Source organism: Rhea pennata, chromosome 1 (assembly GCF_028389875.1).
Source record: "Rhea pennata isolate bPtePen1 chromosome 1, bPtePen1.pri, whole genome shotgun sequence".
Taxonomy (NCBI): domain Eukaryota; kingdom Metazoa; phylum Chordata; class Aves; order Rheiformes; family Rheidae; genus Rhea; species Rhea pennata.
In genome coordinates, this window is record NC_084663.1 from 149,717,805 (window position 1) to 149,741,584 (window position 23,780).

Sequence of the window (23,780 nt, forward strand, 5' to 3'; positions counted from 1 at the left end):
TATCATCACCCAAAGTTAGATGTAATAGATTTTCATTATGACACAGTATCCATTGTTAGAGGTATTTTTATATCAAATTTAAGAGGACAAAGTACATTATAGCTCCTGCTTTAATTTTGGGGTTATTTTATAGTTCAGACTAGGGACTGGGTTTGCGTAGTCTGAACACTTCCTTATATGCTACATCTGGGTCAGTAGCATAGGTTAGTACTGGAGAATGCACATAAAACAAAAATGTCTAGTTCTAGGAAAATTCATTGTTAAATAGCGAATATTTTTCCTCTTAAAAAGAGCAAAACTATGGGAATTGTTATTTGTGCTCACATTTAGGATGAAGAAAATAAGCATTTAAACTGCTTAACTGATTTTTTTTTCCCTGAGACTTTTGTTCATGCAAACTTAAAGCTTATTATGATCAGAATTGTTCCAGGAGTAAAGGATCTGTATCTGTTTACCTTTATGACAAAAACTGTTATCTAACAGAACATCACTAGATCCAGATTCTTGATGTGAATTATGAACAGACATTTCGTATCTCTGACCATCAACAGCACAATCATTATCTGCCTCTTTAGAAGAGTTTGTAGAGAGATACACAGATTTTTTTGTGTATACTTACAGAAGACAAAAGCATTAATTTTGAATGCAGAAATTTTTAATTGGACAGTCCTGTCAGATTTTGTTTCCTCATTAGATAGTCTTGAAAAGTTGGTTCTGTGATTAGTCTGTTCTCCAAAAACAAATTTTATGTTACCAAATTCTCTGCACAGTTTTACTGTGTGTAGTTTTTCTTACTAGAATTATTTGATATTTATTTGTGTCCTGTGTACCCAAAGGATAAAATTCCCGCTTGTCAGATGCATTTATTTCTTTTGGAGAATAAAAACACACCCTTCCACTCCCCACTTCCCTTCTTTTTTTGTTGTTGACCTTGGGCAAATGAGCTTCTTGCCCTGGCAGAAATGAAATGAATGATAAATGTAGAGTGTGTCTTTGCTGAGTAATGGAGCTGCAGCATAGGCTTTCCACAGAGGTTTTCTCCTGCACAGCCTGAGGCAGCCTGAGGACTCCTGCTGTTCATTTAAATAGGTATGTCAAATCTGCCTCGAAACGCCGCTGGTTTGATCTGTGGTAATATTTGTGAAGGTTCCATATGGACTTGAGCCCCCTGCAGTGCTAAGAAATAATGTACAACGCTTCATGGTGCAGACGCAAATTTTCTCTGAAAAGGGATGCAATGCTGTGTTTTAGCTGTCGGAGAGGATGATGGAGCTGATGCGCTAGGCCTGTCAACTTGTTACACGGATGGGTTGCACGCAGCGAGGCTGTGGAAAATCTGTGCCTTTTAACTTTTCTACTTAATCACGGTTGTAGCATTGCCTTTAGACTGTATGCTACATTAATTCTCTTCCTGCCTTCTGCCTTTCATCCCAAGTTTCACGGAAAAAAGTAAAGCATGCAGGTCTTGTAGAGGAGTCTTATCAAACAGCTGTCATCTGACAAGCCATTTGCATTTGTTTTGGCTGAAACAGAGCAACCCAAGGGCAAGATGTTTTGTTGCATTCCATCATAATGAAGAAATTACAAATTTTACAAGGAGCATAAGTTTATTTTTAGCTCTTCCTAGCCTTTAGAAAGAGTATGCAAGATTGCATTGGAAATTTAAAAGAGTAGTTTGCATCTTGTTTCCACACTGTGAGAAACCACCTTTCAACAAAAGCAGTTTGACAAATACAAATTTCATTAGTATAAGATATTTAAGTTCTTGAGTGTTCTTAGAGTGTTTCTAAATATCTTCATTAAATAGAATTATATAAACCTGAATCCGTTCAGTGGCGTTTAACAATCTTTTAGTTAGTCAACTAAAGGAAAGATGAAATTTGTATAAAATTACCTGTGTTACTTTAACCTCTTATTAGGAAAGGCTAATGTATACTGAAGAAAATATATTTTGAAGTCTCAGAGCTAATTCATTTGGCTAAGAAAAAAGAAAGGTTATGTGTTAATACAGTAAGTAATCAGTCCCATTTGAGGATATTCTTTAAATTGTTACATTAGGTATAATAAATAGGATAAACATGATTTAGCTTAAACTTGTATGTCATTAATTATTACATAGAATCATGTGGAACTTGAATTTTATTAATTGCAAGGGAGATAACTGGTCGCAGTATCATTAGTTAATGCTAATAAATAGTATTAACTATTTATTTAAATAATGACTGCATATATTTTCCGTATGTATTATAACAACTAATGCACATGTTAATATCTGGCTTGAATATCAACTTAATTTTTATAAAAGATAGTTTCTTTTTATACTACCAATTTTGTCTTTGCTCTGCCTATTGAATAAAGATTAATTGTAGGAAAAAGGACAAATTATTTCTCTCCTGATACACAAGTGTTGCACAAAAAAAAATTTGTAAAATGTTTACTGATGGTAGATTTGATCATTGTCTAACTTTAGAGTTTTTTCAAAGAGAAATGAAGTCATATTTTTGTACGATGCAGAACAAGACAAAGTAGTCTCCGAATGATTCTGTGTAGCACATGAAACTTTATATTGTTTTACTTATACCTTTTTAGAAATACTAGAGGTTGTAGATAATGTAAGTAACAGAACATTTTAACTCTTAGAAAAATAAAAACAACAAAAAAAAGATATGCTTAAGTCAAAAACACATAAGAGGCAAAAAGGCAAAATAAGATATAAAATTGCATGGACTTTGCAGTATTTTTTTAACCATCATATTAAATTACATACCACACAAGGCTTTTTCCATAAAAATCTGTTCTGCTAGAGTTCCACTTGCTAATTTCTTTCCCTTTTTGTATACAGAGGGAAAAAAAGAATATTATTTTTCATTTTTAAAAGGGTGCATCCTTGTACAAATCTGAGATTTGATCCCTCTATTAGAAATGAAAGCATTTCAGTACATAGCCAATCTTGTGAAATCAGCTATTTTGATTGTATAATAGCTGAGTTTACAAGACACACAGATGTGTACATTCATGAGTTTGACTATTGAATCTCTAAGTGATTAGTAAAATCTTCACCTGCCAGCTTTGAAAAAGCAGGCTTCTTCAGAAGCTTTCTTTAGTCTATGGGGAGTGAAGATTTGTCAGATAAATTACTGGGCATTGCATATGATTCCTGATTTTGCAAAGACTCATCCACGTACTTTACTTCACACATGTGATTGGTTCCATTAGTCTGACAACTTCATCTCTATACAAAAAAATTAAATACATACATTAATTTTTTTTAATACTTAGGACCAAGCTTTTGTCTCATAAGAGAGATGCAAGTCCACTTTTACTGCCAGGAATATTTAGCAAGAGCATTTCTCATACACTTAGAAGTACTTTAAAACAGTACTTCTTAATGTTGCTTGACTTCATCTCCAGTCTAAAATTTTTTTTTTTTTTGATTTTGTATGAATGGATATTGCTATAGTAATTCAACTAGAATAATTTAAGAGATCATCTTAATTCCAAGAAGTTCACATTATTAGAACTTACACATACTGTGGAGTTTTGGTATTCCATAGGAATACCTAAGGAATATCTTAAGGAAAATCTTACTGTTCTAGCTGTTCTAAACCTTTCTTTGTAGCTGTGATGATGAATTTCTAAGTCTAAAAACTGGCAGGTGGCAACTCATGCTTCATTTCAGATACTTCTCTGTATCAGTAGTTCCTGAACATGGTAACTGAATCCTGAAGTCTCCCTTGAACTTGCTTCATGTTACCTAAAGGTATTTCAGTTGTTGTTTAGAAGTAACTCACCTACAGTCGGTTTGTGCTAAGTTAGCGACTGTGACTCCTACCTTTTATTTTTCTTTGTTGATAAGACTGATGTAGTTGTATTTTTGTTAGCCTCCTGTTTTATATATTCTTTGCTGACCACTCTAATGAATAAATATGTACACCAGAGTGTAGTGAAGATGATGAGTGTTTCTGAGGAGGCAGATTGGACTTCTCTTGCCAGGTAGGAAGGTGGCACCATATGCCTCATGGAGACCAGAGGGTGAGCTGCAAGGCTAGAAGCAAAGAGTAAACCCTTTATACACATTTCTAAGACCTATTAACCTAGTACCCTCCTGATTACCTAGCAAGCCTTCTCAGTGTCCACAGTCTCTTCCTCATGCCTGATTTGACTTCATCCAGTTCCAGAAACATGCAGAGCTCACAGGAATTTGACAAGTCTTCCAGTTGAGATCTCTCCAGATAGATGACCTACAGCCCAAACCTTCTTTCTCCTTCTCTTCCCTCCCCACTATAATCCAGAGTAGAACCTTCCATACTGATTCTTTCTTGCATCTAACTGGAAGTGCATAATTTGGCTTAATGTCAGGCACGTTAAGCCTGTCCTCTGACCCAAACCATGTTAGCGAGGTGGGTATTATATATAGAAAGTAAGTTTTGCAGCCTAACATACTGGTCTGACATGAGCTGTTAGGATTATTTGCGATGTGACGTGCATCTTGCCCAAAGTAATACTACCATATATTCTGAGATTACAAAGTAAGAGATCTGCTGATAAATTTGTGAGGTTTGGGAATATTTGAAAATTATCATTTGTTGTGCTCTTTTATATGTTGTTTTCTCTGTCTTAAGATAAGTAGACTGTAAAACAAATGTGAACTCTTACAGGTTTTTACTTCCTACCTGATGCAGTTATTTCTATCAAAAAATAAAGGATCTCTGGAAGGCATACTATTGTAATGCATGAGTTTCTGCACTGTCTCAAGGGAAGGTGAACAGTTTTATACTTTCAGGTCTTATACAGTGGAATTATTCCATAAATACTTTTGTTCACTTTGAAGTTAAAAGTGTCACTACTGACCTGCATGAAAGACTTTTTTAGTGAATTGTCTTATCTATTTAACTGCTTTTGAGTGTAGCTCAGATAAAAATCTGCTCTTGGTTCATACACTTTAAGTAGAAATACTTCTAGTATATGTGTGGGTTTGTTTTTATATTAATAGATAAATCAGTTTGAACAGTAGTTGCTTATAACTGTGGGAAAGGTTGTGGGTTTTTTTCAACAAATACTGAATTGGAACATCTTCTTTGTATCTTACTGCAAATCACAGTATTACTTATGTTCAGTCATTAATTTTTGACAATAAGCTACTGTCTTACATTTCTTTTAGCTGATGGTCTGTTTACTGTTTTTAAGTAGTACAAAGGAAAAAATGAATCCTTCCTTGTCCCCACTAATTCTGTAACTCGAGTTTCTCACTAGGTTTAGAAGCTTTTACTGTAGCTTTTTATATTAATAAAATAATTGACAGTGATTATAAGCTTTCTATTTTTACTTGTTAACAGAAGAAAATTCTTTGGAATATAAGTACTTTACTTAAGTACCACAATTCTGTTTTTTTCATTATTATTTATAATTATTTTTCCAAATGCTCTTATTTAACTTCTAATTTAAATTACTGTCATAATTAAGAGTATTTTACTTTGTGTTTTAGAACAAAATAATGTCTGAAAATTATTGAGATGAAGAAAAAGAGAAAATATTTTATTAAAAGAATGTCTCTCCTGTAATATTTTCAGTACCTCTCTTAAAATATTTCCATTTTTCTAAACTTTTAAATCACTGTCACAGTTAGCCTTTTTTGAAAATACATAGCTAAGACCTTAAGAAAACTCTTATGATGCCCCCCCCCCAAAAAAAAAAAAAAAAAAAAAAAAAGGAGCATTAGTACTGAAATCCAGAGTCAATACATCTGTAACATTTGAAAGAACAGAAACTCTGATTATGGTAACTCTACAACCTTAAATCTGTCCCTTGGGACATGCCTGGATGAGAGGGACTTCTAACTGATGCACATCACTTGTACAGCTAACAGTCTAGATAAATGTAGAAAAATTTTAATTAAATTAAATTATTTCTTTTCACTCTTATACTTTGTCAGTATTTTGATGAAGTCAAGATAAAACTACTATACAATATGTTGTAGAAGTACATTGATCATACAAATGTTGCTTTTCTGTAAATATTTGAGTACTTGTTTTAAGCAAGCGTATGTATGAAGACAACAAAGATTGTTAAAGAAAAATAGCATATAAGCTGCATATAAAAATATTAAATGTACTAATTCTTGTTTGTTTAGTTTTAATGGGCTATATATTTTTTGATTCTTGAAGTTTTGCCTGTGTTTTGTCCTGTTCTGAATTTTAGATATTTGGAGAGCTAAAACAGCTAAATGTGTTCTTAAATAAAAAGATAACTATTAAATGGAGAAATACGTTTAAACTTTTTTTCATATATATTTTTAGGAAACTTATGGAATGTTACTAAATGCTCAGAAGTACCAAGACCAAAGAACAGCTCAAGGCTTTCTTCTTGAGAAAGAAAAAAAGTAAGTTTCCAGTTGGAATGAGTATTGGTACTAACTTTCTTAAAATGCTTCAGTATGTTATTTTGACACTTCTTATAGTCTTAGATTCCAGTGTTCTTGACCTGTTGAATTTGGAGAGAATCCAAATTCAAGAGAATGATATTTCTGCAGTCTTTCCCTCACCCCACCCCGCCTTTATTCCAAAAACACATTTTTGGACTTTTCACTGTTCCTTTGCTAGTATTTATAAGCTAATTTCATGTTGAAAAGTATATCTGTAATACTTGTAGACTGTTCAGTTCTCACTGTATAAATAGGAAAAAAACAACTATTTCTCTTGCTCTTGAATCTCTCCTTCTGCTCTTTCACTGTTATCTTCTATATAAAAATTCTGAAGTGTGATTTGAAAATAAGTAATATCCAAGATTCAGTGCCTTCTGCCTATGTATGGAATTTTCTAATTCTTTTTTAAAGATTTTTGAAAGGAGGTAAGTTCTTTGTGAGAAACAAGGCCTTTGTAAACATCAAATAAGTTGCTCGCTTCTGGAAAGGTGTAAAGCTCAGATATTGTCTTTTATCAGTTAAAGTTGTTGGATGTTTTCATTTGCAAATATTTCACTTGGAGTATCAAAATACATTGTTTAGCTGTCTTACTCTAATAGTTTTGAACAGCTAAATCATCAAAGCTGCAGTCATTCCAGGCAATTTTATTTGTCTGAATTTGTTTAAATATCACCATTGCTAATTATTGAATTTAATTTCTTTAAATTTATCTTCCTTTTTTTTCTCCTTAATCTCAGTGATAAGCACAGCAGAAGCTGTTCAGCTAGTTAGCTCCTGAACAGAAAAGATGCATGTCAGCTAGAGGAAGGAGCTATAGGGAACTGCTGGATTTGTGGTTTCCTAATGCATGCAATCAGGATTGTCTTTGAAATGAGTATATGCTTTAAGAACTACATTTGCTTTTTTTGTCTTTTTTTTTTTTTTAAGAGAAGAATAAAATTAGATTTTTTTGAAACATTTTCTTAATATGGTCGAATATTAAGCAAGTAGTTAAAAGAAATGGATTCAGTGGATTTGGCTGGGAATTTTTGATTTCAGCACTTATTGCTTTTTTGCTAAGTAGCTTTTTTGTATAGCCACTTTTTTCAATATGGAAGTTGTTTTTAATATTTATTCTTGCTGTGTATTTTCTAGCCACATTTATGTACTATTCCAGTTGCACATCATTTTGTCCTTTCATTTCATAATTTCAGCATTTTTTTTATTTATGTTAGGAAGAGAAAGGATATATTTGCTGGATAATTTCTTTTTCTTAACTATCAGAAGTTCATATTTCTTAATGATTTAAAAAGGGTCCGTATGACATACAGAATGTTTTATTATAGATTCATGTTAGTTTCTGAGCAGATAAGGGAACAAATAAATTCAATTTCTTAGTATATCTTTCTGAAAAATAATCTGATACGACTTTTCACAGAGCTAAGCCAGTGGATTTACTGATGTGGAAAATAGAAAGGTGGTCAGAGTTGAAAGCTTTTTCCCTTTTTACTTTTGTAAAACTTCAAAGAAATCAAAGGATTGTATGAGACTGTTTTCCACACTGAATGTGATGTTTCCTCTGGGATGCGCCTGGATAATTTAACCCCCAATGTAGATGAGGTTTGCTGATTGGGTATGTTGTTTTGACTTTGGGGTGGGAGGAAGACAGGAGATGGGACACCATTAGGTGTCAACCATAGGGTTTGGACCAGATACTGAAAGACTTAACCATACATTTACATATAGCTAGTTCCAGTGAAGTCAATGATATTTTTCACAGGTGAAAATCTGTAAGCTTAAGTCTTTCAGGATCATGACCTTTTTTGATTCCCATTAAAAATGGAGTTGTTTTTAAGTAAATATTTCTCAGGCCCTACCTCAAAAAAGCATTAAAATATGTACTTAAGAAGTACTACTTAATCACCTTGAGTAGGGATGTTTTTCTGAATTAGATTTTCCTTAATGCCACTGAAAATATTCATTAAGTTTATAGTAGTAGTTAGGAAACTACAGTTACATCTTTGCTTTTAACTTACTTGGTAATATTGGTATGTATATGGTGACATTCTGTTTTGTCGTCATATGACATGTATTTCACAAAGATTTATTTCAGGCATTGATTTTTCTTTGTATTGACATCTCTGTATGAGGCTGTTTTCTTGCAGATTTCTGCTGTTGCTGTCATCAGTGCAGCTTCTGTGTTGTTATCCAGAATAGGAGTGCTGATACCAACTTCTGCTTGTTGTATCTAGCACAGAACATATCAAGATGATACAGTAGATGAAAGACAGTATGTCATTGCTGCATTAGCACTTTGACCATACTTACTGCTAGCGGTGTTGCAGGAATGAGCAGAAAAGTTAATACGAATAGCAAAAAATACTGTTGTTTTAGGATTTGTTATAGGTTTTGCCTTCAGTTTTGTGCTTTACTACTTGCATACCTACCAGCAGATTTTTAAAACTTAAATTATAAGCTGTGGGGAAACTAGCTCACTATTTGAAGGTTACTCATGCTTACCAATCTTGGATTTTTATGATATGAATAACTCATAAATGAAATTCGTAGTTTTAAGGTGGTTAATTCAGTAGATGAAGTTACCATTCCTTTCAAAAGATAGATATTTTAAAATCAGCACAGGCATTGTCATATTTACTGTAGGAACATAATTTGTATTTATTTGTAATGGAAAATGTATTTCTGAACTAAGACCATATGTGGAATCCTTTGTGATGTAACTCTAATTGCACAGTTAATTAAAGGAAGAATATATGTGATATTCTAAACAGAAACCACAGAAACCTGCCTGGAAGCAGATGGCTGACTAAGATGGAACTGGAAGAAATGTTGTTAGAAAAACTGTCAGATCATGATGTAAGTAATTAATATTTCTAATCTTAAGGGAGCTTGTGTCTTAAAAATAAAGACTGTGGATACATTTTTATATATTGAAGAGGTACTACTTAGAGGCAGATGCTTTTATAAAGAATTTTTCTCTTCCTTCTCGATGAGTCTATATATGCTCACAACACTGTTAGATTGGTTTCGTATTGTCTTTGCCCCTTGCTTTTATCTAGAACGATACAGAACTATTAGGGGTTTTACATTGTTAATAACATATTTTAGCTTTTCGTTCTTAACATACTAAGGCCTAGAGTAAATGAACTCGTTCCTTGTCATCTGATTATGTAGTCTGGAATGGAGTGTAGCGGCACTAATCATGTAGTCTGGAATGGAGTATAGTGGCATAGTGTAAATGTATAGTATAGTGTAAATGGTCATTTATTCAAATTAGTTGCTTATTGTACTCACACAGGTTCTAGAAAGATGGGGTAAATACTCAAGAAACATTATGGTTTTATATATTGGTAAACCTGCATGGAGGTCATTTAATCTTATGAGGGACGTGATAGTGACAGAAAAATTAGAGAAAGATGATCCAAAATAAGAAATCCTTTCCTTAAGGATATAGTGTTGGCTACAGAATCAAATACCAGAAAGAAGATAGAAAAGCAAGATAGATTGTTCCATGATCTAATCCAGGTCAGCTCTTCATATGGTCCTCTTGGTATGAAGTATAGGAGGAGGAAAGAGGATTTTTGCAAATTTTTTCAGTTTCAGCAAACTCTATCACTATCTAGATCTTGAGTCCTTCTTTATATGCATCTCTGGGAATAAAACAGTTATGTTACTATCAAACATGTTTCTTTCCAGTTTAAACTATAATTCTTACACTTTTCTTACTCGGAGCTTTTCCTACAGTTCTCTAAACAGCATTAGTTTTAGTAACAGCAAGATCAGTTGTATGACTAACTTTAATTCTGTTTTGGAAGTTTAAGTTGAATATGATAGTACCAGAGAATATGACACTTTCTGAACATACCAGGTATTTTCTCATGGAGAATCAATGGTCTTCTATGTCCTATGGACAGCGTTACTGAGGAAATAGCATGGCAGCAGCCTATACGCCCTTTACTCACTTGTCCTCCAGAATGGTAGTACATGATGGCTTCCTTGACTACAAGAAGTTTGAAAAGGTCTTGAGCAGATTGTTGTGCATAAGCCTAAATGTTCTTCACTGCTTGATTTTTTTTGATCATTACTGCTCTGTAAAATAACAGCAGACTAAAGGAAAAAAAACCTCTCATGCAAAACCATGAAGCCTCACCCCATAGGAATAAACATTAAGGTTCAGATGTATTTGAAACATCTGAGCTCAATCTTTTTTGTTTTGCGTTGCAACAAAATCTTCTGTGGTGTTTGCATTATTAAAATAAGTTATTGAATTTCCTTATACTCTGCAAGAAAAAGCTGTTGGAGGCTTTCATTATCTAGAGCCTTCATAATTTTTAAATTTTTGTATTTTTATAGTTTTAAGTTTTACAGGCTTTACTACACAGCTTTATCAGGTCATTAGATAGAAGTAGCTTTCTGAGTGATGTCAGGATTACAAGAGCTATTGCTCTGTTACCAGAAAGGAATTAATTTTATGCAATACATTCTGGAAATGAGGAAATATTCTTGAAATTGCCTTTAATAACAATAAGTACAGAAAAAGTTACGATATCGATTAAAAAAAAATCAATTTTAGATGCTAGCGTACCTTTACATCCTGTGATCAGCTACCTAGCGCTCCTGCCAGTAACACTTCATAACGGGACGTCTCAGCTTTTAGCACAAATGGGTTAACACAGTGGTGTTTACTCTTTAATCATATGTTGAAGAACTTGGGAGGAGGTGTAGGGAGAAAGGAGAACCACACAGAAGCAAAGGATAATTTATTTCAAGAGGTTGCCCTTTAAGTCAAGTATCTCTTGAATTTTTAAATAGCTTGATTGTTCAGTTTTAAAGGAAATCATAAACATTAAAGTAACTCAGCTTGAACAGCCAAAGATAGATAGATAGGTATTTCCTGTATATATTATGAAATATAATCATTTAAGAGGTTCAGTTTACTGCAATAAAATTAATTCCGTGTCAGCGAACATACGCTGTCTTACTGAAAATGAAGTGAATTTTTTTTTTGCCATTTTAATGAAAGAATAATAAAAGATTGAAGACCACCTGAATGTTTCCTTTTGAAAAGTGAGATAATCTTCATTCTAATATAATAAGACCTGTATTACAAAGGAGTTGGTTATACTTCAAATTAAAGATTCATTGTTGCCTGAAGAAAGGATTTAGGTATCTTTAGTCACACAAAACGATGCATCTGCATGCTGTTCTTAAATCAGCATGTAGGTGCAAAAGTGTCATCTTGTCAGAGATCATCAATAAAAATGAAGTAGGAAAGATCAAGTATATAAAAATAGAAAGTTTTAGCAAATGCAATTACACTTGCATCCCTTAATGAACTCTTATTGTCTACAGTATTCAAGATTTATTCAACTGCTACAAAAATTGGTGACATTGCCGTATGGTAACATTGAGGAGAAGTATATGCAAAAGTTTTCCAAAGAAATTGCTATACAATCGCAAAAAGTGGTTGTTGAACCTTTGAAGTATGATGAGCAAGGAGTTGCCTTCAGCACTGGTGAAGGTAAAAATTTCAAGTTCGTTGGTAATGACGCATAATTTTTCCTCTTCAGATGCCTCATGATACCAGTGTAGGACACTGCTGATGGTCTCACTTCCTCGTTTTGCATGCTTATGTGTATAGTGTATATACCATGTTGTATAAAAATATTATATAATGTTATAACATACTAAATTATGATAGGCTGGGTAACAAAGTTGGATTTGATGACACAAATCCTATCAACTATTAGTTTTTATTTGTATACTGTACAAATTTTATTTGTACTATATAGAGGACCCCATTGTGTCATGCATTGTACAATGCAGAAAGCTTTCTTTACCCCCAAAAGTTGACTTTTGGACTTAAAGACCGGAGGATGGGAGACATATAAATACAGATGGAGAACTTCATAGATGAAACAAAATGTTATCGCTTAATGTGGAAGTGGCATACTTAGACCACTGAGTAACCTCTATCATGACCTTTGTAGGCAGTCCCAAAAAGGAAGATTTTAAAGAGGATGTGAGGAATAAACAGCAAGGCAGTTGCATATTTACAGACAGCCAAGAAAAAGCAAAAGAGGACTTGTTAAATTTTCAAACAAATAGACGAAGCAAATCTAGAGGCAGGAGTGGGTCATTTGGTATTGAGTCAGAGGTGATGCTAGAGAGAAACCATGAAGGTGTCTGCGTTTTGTGAACACAGACTATTTAACATTTTCAGCAGAGGAACATATAGTGAAGGAATGATATAATCTGAGTGACTATCTAGGAAAATTAATGTAGCAACAAAATTGATAGGAAAGCCTGAAGATTTTCTGGACAGAGCATTTGCAAGTCTGTGCTTTCACACATACACACCTCTTTATATCTGTCCTGTACTTTTTCTGAGTCAAAGATGAAATGTGTTCCTAAGCAGTAGGAAGAGGATGATGATAATCAAGAACAAAGGTAGCAGAGAACTTGAGGGGCAACACAGAGCTCTATTCTGGCTGGATTGATTTCAAGATGATGTCACGAAAATGTGAAAAAGCCGAACTGAGATTTGATCCAGAGTGGTTTTCAGTAGTGTCTTCAGAATAGTAGTTGGTGAACGTGCAAGCGATGTTATTCAAGAAAAGCCAGATAACTTCAAGAACAGTATTGTTTGTGTCTCCCATCACCCTCCAAGTTAAACTAATGGTCTAATCTGTTTCAAAATCCATTTATCAAAATAATTATTTCCTTTGTGTTACAGAAGATCACTCTTTAGGCTTTAGGGTAGAGAATTTGTTGTGCTTTAACTTGAAGCTAATGCTTTTACAGACAGAACTAAATTATAACAGATAATTTCTGAGGAAACTATGTTAAATGATGCTTAAGCATTGCTTATACCAGTATAATTAAAGTATTACCTTCTTTCATGTGAATATTCTTAAACTGCTGTACTTCTAGATGATTTTTATAAAGTATTTTAATATTTGACTTAGAAATTGTGTTTTTGACAAACACGGATGTTCAACAAACTGTTTCTTTTCCTATATTGTGACCTCACTAGATCGAGAAAATTTCCTGATCTGCAAAGTTATGGAGATACACTATTATCTTCTCCCCTTTTTTCCACTAATAGAAACAGTTTGAATTCATGAAGTCTTTCATAGCTTTCAAAACAGGAAAGAGCCTTTTGGATCATTGACAAGCCTGCAAATGATACATAAACTGAAATATATTGCAAGTTGTTCATTGTTTGTATTTGCTTCCTTCTCCTCACTTTTGGTTCCTGTAGCATTCAAAAAGAAACCTTTTGTAGTGTATGAAATTGGAAGATTTGCTTAACTTTTTGAGCACTTGAAATTCTGCAAAATATATTGGAGTCACATAACAGATTGGTTTTACTTCCTGTAAGGTCAAAGAAAAACTGCAAGAGCTACTGCAGTAGTTTATGACAATGGAAGTGGAAAAATTACAGTGAATGGAGTGGATTTTTTACATTACTTTCCAGTGCTGCAGGACAGGTAAGAGCATTATGAAATGCTGCATCATTACTGTAAAGAAAATATTTCAACAGAAGTCAGGCCATACAGTTATATTTTAGTGCTATATTCCATGGAGTTGATGTTATGTGTCTCCTCCTCCTGCCCCCTGTAAGTATCTATTTTATGAAAACTAGCCTTGTTTTTCCTCCTAGTGTCGAGGTCTTTGTAGTATAAGAGCTGATAGCTAAGCCTTGCTCTCAGTATTTCTCATCTCTCCCTTTCTGAAGTAGTGCAAAAATCAAGAATGTGCCCATATCCACACGTGCCTGTGTGGATACTTTTTTGTCCTCTTAGAAAAGGCTTGCAGTTTACTTAAAAACAAAACAAAACAAAAAAACCCCACCTCTTACAATATGTTTCCTGAGAGACTTACAGACTCATGTGTGATTACTGTCATGCGGTAGCGTAGTGGAAACAAACAAGGTGAGACACTTCATATAAAGCTTCAGATTTTCAAGGATATGCAGTTTGCTAGCCTTTTGTAGATAAAACTTCTCGTAAGGCATAAAAAGTTTACTGCATCAGCCTTACATGATTTTTATTTTTTTATGTATTGTGGTAACTAAATTCAAGAACAGAGTGAGAGGTTGCTCAGCCTTAATATCCAGAGCTGACAAATTTGGCATTTGTAAGTAAATCAGTGAGACAAACTGAATTGCAAAACCAAACTTGAAATACATACCCTTGGCACTCTGCATGTGGACCTGCTGGTGAATTTCCAATTAATTTTGTTGCTTTCAGTAGATGTTAGGGATCTAAATGCCTTTTTGGAGCTCTCTGAAAGTTAACTGTGGTTTTCTACATATACTATAATAGGAAATGTACCTAAAATGTAATTGATGTAAGTATATAAACTTTTATTTATTTTTATTTTTTTTTGAAGAGAACAGTTGTTGTTCCCTTTCCAGTTTCTTGATAGAATTGGAAAACATGATATGATCTGCACAGTCTCTGGTGGAGGAAGATCTTCACAGGCTGGAGCAATACGTTTAGCCTCTGCAAAAGCCTTGAGGAGTTTTGTTACTGAAAAGGAGGTGGAATTTATGAGGCAAGGTAGAAGTAGAAAATTCTATTTTATAATTAACTGAATTAATACAATAATGATGAAGGACCAGATGCTGTAAATTCGGGTAAATAATCCCAGTGAAATCCTCTATGTATATATGAATTGGATCTGTATTTATTTGTAAATTGTTTTCAGTTGTTTCCTAACATCCTTTGTATACATTTCGGATGACTTGTCTAGGTTCATAAACTAGTTTGTATTGTGTCTACATAGAATCAAAACCAAAACATGAATATATATTCACTAACAAATAAATCTGAACCAGGCATTTTGTGAGCAATAAACTAGTTATACTGTATTTTGTTTCACTTGGGCAGCCTCACCTTGCTCATGTTTTAAAAGCTTTATTATCAAACACTTTTGAGTTAGCTTTGAAGGGGATGGTAATGAACACAAACAAATTGCATGAAACAAGCCAGAATGAAGGAGCTTTTTTCCTCTGTTGCCTAATTCAGAGTTCACAATTTAACTAGGGTGTACAGTATACAACTACTTGGATACTTAGGTAACTACAGTATTTAATGGTTAACTTCTCAATGGTTACCCTTGTGGCAACTGGAGAATTATGAACAATGAGCTTTTAATTATGCTTTTAGCACTAGTAAGGAGGATATCGATATGTATTCCTATTAGAACAGTTACTTTTCCATTCTGTTCCCATCCGCAGAAGTAATGCTATCTTTATGCCCGTGTCTTTGCAACAAGTTTCTCTGAATATGGTTTTTCAATATTGACAAGTGTACCTTGTTAGGAATACTCCTGTAAATGGACTTTTTAAAGAACCCAGTGTATATAATGAGATCAGCATAATAACTATGAGCAGGTTTTGGACATTGCTAAATATGCTTTTGAAACACGTCTACTGTAAAGGTTTAAGTAAAATGTATTTAAAGCAATAATCTGGAATTTTTTTTAGGTTTTGTAAAGTAAAATATGGAAAGTTCAGTTATTAAAGAAAAGTTTAAATGTTATAGTGTCTGATTAATTTTTTTTAGCTTGTTTTATACTGAACCTTTATCCTTCTAGATGTGTAATTCATATGCAAAATTACTAGCTATCTTTAATCCCCCTATTGGCATGCACGTGTAGTATACAGGTAATATAAACTACTAACAATAAATAAATGCAGTTTTTCTGTGTTCTGTAGCTGGACTACTAACACTTGACCCACGTGTGAAGGAACGAAAAAAGCCTGGTCAAGAGGGAGCCAGACGAAAGTTCACCTGGAAAAAGCGTTAAGTCTGAGCAGATTAAAGAAATGCAGAATGCTACAAGAATTTCAGAACATACCTAATTATGGTTTTAAACTGTTATATAAATGTATTTAGTAATAAATATTTTTTCCATTATGACTACCACGTTTTCTCTATTTAAAAAGCAACAAACAACTTTATGCTTTTTTATATAAAATAAAATTTTGAAAATTGTGGCATGATTTGTCAAAATACTAGATCTAGAATAGCAGCTTGAATTACAGGTTTATGTCTTAGCTCCACTGAAATCGATCACAATTTGTTATTGGTGGATTATAACTTTTCAAAAATTAGTCTATTTGTTTAATGACTTGAGTATCTAAATTCCAGAGTTGGGCAACTACTAAACAGATATTTGGACTACAGTGTTGAAGTGCCTCTCTGCCTCACAGGAATTTGAGGCAAAGTGGCAATTTCCCACCTAACTATGGTAGGGTGGAAAAATAATGAGAATGGTAATGACAATTGAGGGGCTGTAGAGAGAACAATCACAGAAGCTAAGCTTTTTCTGTGGAATCTGTTGTCTTCAGGATCCCTCCATAGGTTAAGCAGAGAGTGATTCAGAGTAAATATCTAATTCTAGGTGCTCTGAATCACCCTCTTGGGGAGCCACCACTCCAGAGGGTTCTTCCCCATAATTGTAGAAAGAGCTGGGGGGACTAGGCTGGAGTTGGTCTTCTCAAAAACTCTCCTTCTCTACTTCTTAAATCTCAAGGGACCTGATCAAGATGTGTTCTGAATACGGCTAATGTACAGATAGCAATGAACTCTGTCAAATACAGTCATAACTTTACTTTTTAAAAATCAGAAGTAGGAGGTGATGACAGTGCTGCCCATTGCCTATGTATAATTGTAGCCTTCCAAAATAGATTACTTCTTACAGCAGTTACCCCCAAAGTGAAAAAAAATTGGTTTATTTTCATCTTTCTTCCTGAGACAGAGGTCAAATATATAGTGCTTCCAGGAAGAATGCACTGATCACTAAACTATAGGAAGGCATCCTTCACCTCTTCTGTAGGAACTGGACTACAGCTGAAAAGAAGGTAAGGTTTTTTGAAGCAAGGGAAATCCCATAACATAAGCAAGCTGATGAAGTAAGCTAGATGAACAGGCAATGAGGTACATTGAAAATGGAATGGCAGAGCTCAGAGTTGTGATAAGTGACACAAAGTCTAGTTGGAAGCCTGTAACTGTGTGTACTCTGGGGTCAATCCTGTCCAATTTATTCATCGGCGATCTGGACAAAGGGATAGAATGCAACCTCAGCAAGTCTGCTGATGTTACCAAACTAGGAGTGGATGATAAACTAGAGGGCTGTGCTGCCATTCAGAGGGACCTTGACAGGCTGGAGGGAAGTGCAAAGAGGACTTCATAAAGTTCAGCAATGGGAAGTGTCCTCTATTCTTGGAGCATAATCCTCCACCCAGAGAGAAATAACCCCATACACCAGTACAGGCTGGGGGCTGATTTGCTGGAAAGCAGCTCTGCAGAGAAGGACCCAGGAGAAGTCCTGGTAAAAAGCAAGTTGACCATGAGCCAGCAATGTGCCCTTGTGGCAAAGAGGGCCAATGGTATCTTGGGCTGTGTTAGGTGGAGTGTTGTAAACAGGTCAAGGGAAGTGATGTTTCTACTCAGCCCTGGTGAGGCCACATCTGGAATGGTGTGTCCAGTTTGGGGCTCCCCAGTATAAGTGAGACACAGAGCTACTGAAGCAAGTACAGTAAAGGGCCATGAGGATACTTGAGGGACAAAAGCATCTTTGTATGAGAAAAGGCTGAAAGAGCTGGGACTATTTAGCCTGGAGAAGAGAAGACAAGGAGCGTGTTAAGAGGACAGGGCCAGAATCTGTTGGTGATGTCCAGTATCAGGATAAGAAGCGATGGGCACAAACTGAAACACAGGAAATTTCATCTGAATCTGAGGAAGAACCTTTTCATTGTGAGAGTGACTGAGCACTGGAACAAGTTGTCCAGAGTGATTACAGAGCCTCCATCCTTGGAGATATTAAAAACCATCTAGATAGGGTCCTAGGCAACCTTCTAGGTGACCCTACTTAAGCAGGGAATTGGACTAGATGATCACTAAAGGTCTCTTCCAACCATGACTGTCGTGTGATTCTCTGAAATACAGCTCTGTAGTTCTAATAATCAGGGCATCTGCCCAGCTATGAGAAATTCTGGGTTCCTTCCAAGTTTCTTTTAATTTAAAGGACTGAATACCTGGAATTTTTCCTTCCCAGCTGAGTTTTCTAAGTGCTAAAGTATAGCCTTTTCTCATTTATATTTGCCATAGATCATACCAAAAATAATACAGTGCACAGGTCACAAAATGTACTAGGAAGTCATGGCAGGTAGTATACAAACGACTAGGAGTGATTTCTGTGGATCACTGTTCCCAAGCACCGTTCAAGAGGGGTCAGTAAACGATAGACCTGCTGCACTGAGTAAACAGGATCAGAAATTGGGCTTGGCTGATACATTTCTGATTCGTATTTCTGTAAGACCAGTCTGTGCTTCTTTTAACTGTTGCTTTTCAAGAACACTCAGTAAACTTGGACAATATTTGTCTAGTATGACTGGTAGCTTTAGCATGGCTAAAATTCAGTGTCTCAGAATCAGAATACAAGACCGGTTCGAGCTGAGTTTGACAAACAGCTGAGGCAGTTCACCTGACTGAAAGGCAAGTGGGGGCTCCATAAGACATACTTTACACTAAGGGGAATAGCAAGTTGCTTAATTAGAATTTCTGTTGTTAACTCTGAATTGCTTGTGTGCAGCAAGCTATATCGTGTTTAAATAAAAGCTAACTGTGACTTCTGATAAAAAGATTCAATAAACCATCCCTTCTGAGATGGATACTGAAGGATGTTTTTATAATGTGCTTATACACTGAAGCATGTACGTAAGCATATGAACTTAAATGAAGGTGCTAGCTGAAGAAAATAGGAAGAGAAAAAGATGAAAGTTAACAACTGAATACACATTTGTGAATACTCAAGTAAAACTTAATCAGTTTGACCATATTCATCTTATAAATATGTATAACAGCTTATATTTTCACTTGTACCAAATTAATCACCTCACATACCTGTCAACAGTTTGGAGTTAAGAGATGAAACAATTACACTCAAGACTATCTCAGTAGTGTTAGAGCTGATCAAAAAGTGAACATACTATTTTTCATTGATTTACTCATTCATCAGAACTGAGTATTTTATGAGAGAACTCTCCTTAGAGTTGTTAATTTTGATTTATGACAGCAGCACAGTAGTAGAACCAGATTATCAATCTGAATAATCTAACTTCCCTTTCTTTATTCCCTTGTACAGTTTCACATTTCAAACTACCCAATTTATATGTACTCTACACCTCTTGCCTGTTGCTCACGTGCACTTAGAGCTGTTTTAATCCCTGCCGTTCACCTGATCTACATGTCCCATCGCTGTTTTCTTGAGTGGAGGCTGCAACTTAGACTTTCATGGGAAGGAGTCCAAGTGAATGTCCCAAGGCTAGCGGGGATGTGCCACATCGGGGGGCATCCAAGGCAGTTTTCAAGGTTCTTTCACTGAATAGTGTCTTATCCCTCAGTTTTGAGAGAAACTGTAATTTATAAAAAATAGCAATTAGAAAAACAATTATTAATGAGCAACATATGATCCCAGAGGAGCACGAATAGTTCCTTGCACATACTAGCTTGGTAAGCCCAGTCTTCCACCTCAAAATTACTCAGCCCTTGAGGCTGGTAACACTTCCCAAAGGGTCCTTTGCTATCCGAGAGCATGGGAGGAAAAGTCAAGGCTCTTGCCAAGGTTATCAAAAGCCACAGCCTGCAACTGCACGTGCATCAGGCTTCTCAGCTCGCAACTTTGAACCGCTGGCTCTCTGCTCTGTCTTATTTTTGTAAGTGAACGAGAGTTCAGAAAAGTATCTTGAATGTGAGAGACGCTTATGCTTACAGCATTAAGATGTTCTCTGAATACAGGTGTAGAGAACGTGCCTGCCCTGCTTCCCAGCAGATGTGTGTCCTCATTCCAGATGCATGTCCTGATTCATCCAGGCTCTTTTCTCCTGCACCACGTTGGTGTTTTGCTTTGATAACAAGATAGCAAAATTGGCTCTTAAGACGAATGGAATATATCCAGTGAATTTCTGGGAATTTTCACATTTCTTTGGTCAGAAGGTAAAGCTGCAAAGGTGTTTGTGCTTTGTATTAATGCTGCTATTTTACCACAAGATGGAGCAGTTTACAATCTAATGAAACCAGCTGTTTTCAAAGGTGATCTGTAGGCTTGCTTAGGAAAGAAATGATGATGAAACTTGCAAATAAATACTGGGTTTATGACAGCAAATGAAAATAAATGTAAATAAATACATTAGGTCTCTAAAACGTAAATTCATATTTTGTTTCCCGGAAATTTTTCTACTGACAAGAACAAAATTCAGTCAGAAATAAATGTGAGATGATGCCAGTCCTAAGCAATCTGATTTCAATGTACAAATAATATCTTCAAATTAATATTTCAGATGATATGCTAAGAAATGTCAGTAGATGTGTGAAACCTGAGATTGGAGCTGTAACACTGTGCCAGTCATCATAATATTAAAAATTACTGATCTCTCTGAAAGCTGATGACTTCCAATATCACCCTGGTAGTGAACAGTCATAATCCTGATACATTTTTGAACCCATTTAAAATGAACAGGAAGTTTTTGTACACTATTACTAACATGAATGTCAAGCAAGTATATGCTAAAAAATCTTTATGAAATTTGATTTAAGGAGTTTTAATGATTTCCCCAAGGCTTGTGTTTAAGTCATTGTCCCATCTTCTATCCAGAGCCCATAATACATGTAAAAATAAGAAATATTTTTACTGTTTGCTAGATTGATTTCTAGCTAAAAACAATAAAAAAACACTAATGGTTGTGATAAATCTTAGATATACATTAAATGAGTGTAATATAAATGTGAACATATATCATGATTTCAAATGTAACATCCAGAAATGACACTACACTTCAGTCAAGCCAGTCATATCAGAATAGTTCAAGTCACTGATGTGATTGCACTGTCTTTGTGTTTGTTGTTCTGTCTGAATGTTACATTGGTCAAAATTCAGAGGATGCTGTAGTAATGCACATGAAAAACAGAAAATGATTGAAAATGAAGTTAGCAGCCCATCTATCTGACTTTTTTTTATTGTTTGTAAAATCTTTCTTTTTTACTGTTTGAAAATATTTGAAGGGATAATGCATTGTAGTGTCCTATATACTCCTATTTCAATAATCAGCAACAGAAATCTTGATTTGGGGAGGTGGGTTTTTTTTATTATTATTTTTTATTTTTTTTTATTTTCTTGATTAAAAAATAAATAGAAAAATAGAAAAGAGCAACCTAAAGATTAGACAAAAACATGAAAAGAGTTTTCTCTGTGAGTGTTACCATAGTAAGTTAATTCAATTGCTTCTGATTAGCACATTGTATGAAAAACTTGTTTTTCATACAATATTTTACTCTTTCATAAAAATGGTTTAGTAATATTTGCCTGAGAAATGGCAGAACTAAAATCAAGACATTATGACTTCAGGCAATGAAACCCCTATATAAAGCTACATACTAATTTCTGGCAATTTATCTAAATAATAACGTGTATCAGTTTCTCTCTGTTACTAATATGAGATTGCTCGTTCTGGCCAAGAAAAAGGGGATTTTGCATTGAAATCTGCATTTCACCAATACAGTTATTTTCATTAAACCCTTGTGCATACAGAAATTAATTTTCACAACATTTTTCTGTGATATTTCTATGCAGGTAAGGACTCACGGGCTGGAATTGGAAGGAAGTGTATTATTTATGCTCTGCTAGCACCCAGTGGGCACCACTGGAAGTCTCACCTTACTAAATGTCCTACCAACATGCACTGCTATGAATTGCTGACCACGTACCTGCCCATATAACCAAAACAGAAGGGCAGAGTAGGAGACCACGTACTGTTCAAGAAATCACCCTGGACCACTTTGTCAGCCTTCAGTTTCAGTGATAGTTTTCAGTATTCAGTATTCAATAACTGAATATTGAAGTTTCTCTACTGGGGCAATATCAGTCCCACCTGCCACTTCTCTCCCAGTTACCACCCACATTAGCAGTAACCAGTGCTCCCCTGCTGAGGTGGTAGCGCATGTGTTCCTGGGGCGAAGAGCCTCTGGGGTCCACAGAGGAAGGTGTATTTCAACACAGTAAAGCTTGAAGGCATTCAAGATGTGTGCTGGCCATTTCTTCATCATGTCAAGTGATGTCATATTCAGATGCTGAAAACACTAGCATAAAAAATTATATAAGCAGGGTAGTGTGCTCACCCCAGGTCCACTATAGGCTAGCAGACCGTGTGAGCAACTTTGGACTAACAGATGATGATCAGGAGATCCAAGATGATACGCTAATATTTTCCTTCTAAAAGTGCCATTTTGTCTCTGAAATCAACAAAAGAAACATCTCTTCTGCCTCAGGATGGTCTCAGGTTCTTTTCGGCTTGCCCAGTTATACTTTCCTTCAGTAACTGCTGCTTTTCATAAGGCAAGACAAGGTATGATGACACCATGACAAAGATAACTGCATCAGGGGTACCAAGCAGGGGTGATTTCATGATCTCCAGCTTGTCTTGATACAATCCTTATTTCAGGTCCCAGAGCAGCCCTACAGGATTCAGGCTGGTGCCTCCTGTAGAACTGTGACCCATCTTGCAGCTTGGATTCTGGAGAGCATATAGGCAGTAGCAGCTGTAATGCTTTTTAGCCGGGGGGATATCAACAGAAAATTTTTGTTTAGATGTGTAAACATGTAAGGTAACAGAGGTTTTAGAGAAAAATATTGTGCAAAGCAAGATCAATATCAGTTATTCATTATCAAGATAACACGAAAGACAAGAATAGAAGAAAAAAAGTCATTGCTTTGTTAGGGACTTTGTGACTGTCTCCTATACATCATTTTTCACACTGAGTGCCACGTGACTGTCCTTATAAGTGTGGGGTTAGCCATCAAAATCCTCTAATGACTACTACACAGGCGCACAAATGTATGAGAACCCTTTAATATGCATACCGAACTTACTGTTCAACATAAAAATTCTGCTTCATTCATTTTCACTGTAAAAAGGAGGGTTTAAGTACACAGTTACACAACATGGTCACCACTCACCTCCCAAAATTACAGAGCAGCTAGGATTGCCAGGATCTTCCAACTTTCTGCTGCATGCCACCTTTCACGCTTAACCTAAGTTGCCACCTCCTCGTCTCAGTAAGTAGTTTTGGGACAGCTAAGGAAAACCCCACCAGCAGCTACTGTTTTGGTGTGTGGCAGTGCCATATTTGTGCTGGCAAGTGCACTGTCTGCATTTAGTGCAAGCAGGAATTAAGACCTAGAAAAACTTTACTGAGGGTTATAAAGTTCTGGTGGGGATGGACCCCAGCACCCCTAAAGCAAGGGCTGCACCTTCTCACATAGGTACAATAGACTTACTCTTTTCTAGTAA

The 23,780-nt window shown here is 35.3% G+C and overlaps 1 protein-coding gene across 1 annotated transcript in view; it reads left to right on the top strand.

Moving 5' to 3' along the window:
* Positions 1–16,350, top strand: part of MRPS9 (mitochondrial ribosomal protein S9) — a 34,837-nt gene extending 18,487 nt beyond the window's left edge. The window contains exons 6-11 of the mRNA XM_062601628.1: positions 6,297–6,379; positions 9,190–9,274; positions 11,771–11,939; positions 13,803–13,911; positions 14,816–14,985; positions 16,146–16,350. Coding sequence (XP_062457612.1) covers positions 6,297–6,379; positions 9,190–9,274; positions 11,771–11,939; positions 13,803–13,911; positions 14,816–14,985; positions 16,146–16,237 — 708 coding nt within the window. The 3' untranslated portion in view covers positions 16,238–16,350. The remainder of the gene's footprint in view (positions 1–6,296; positions 6,380–9,189; positions 9,275–11,770; positions 11,940–13,802; positions 13,912–14,815; positions 14,986–16,145) is intronic.
* Positions 16,351–23,780: the final 7,430 nt, after the last annotated feature.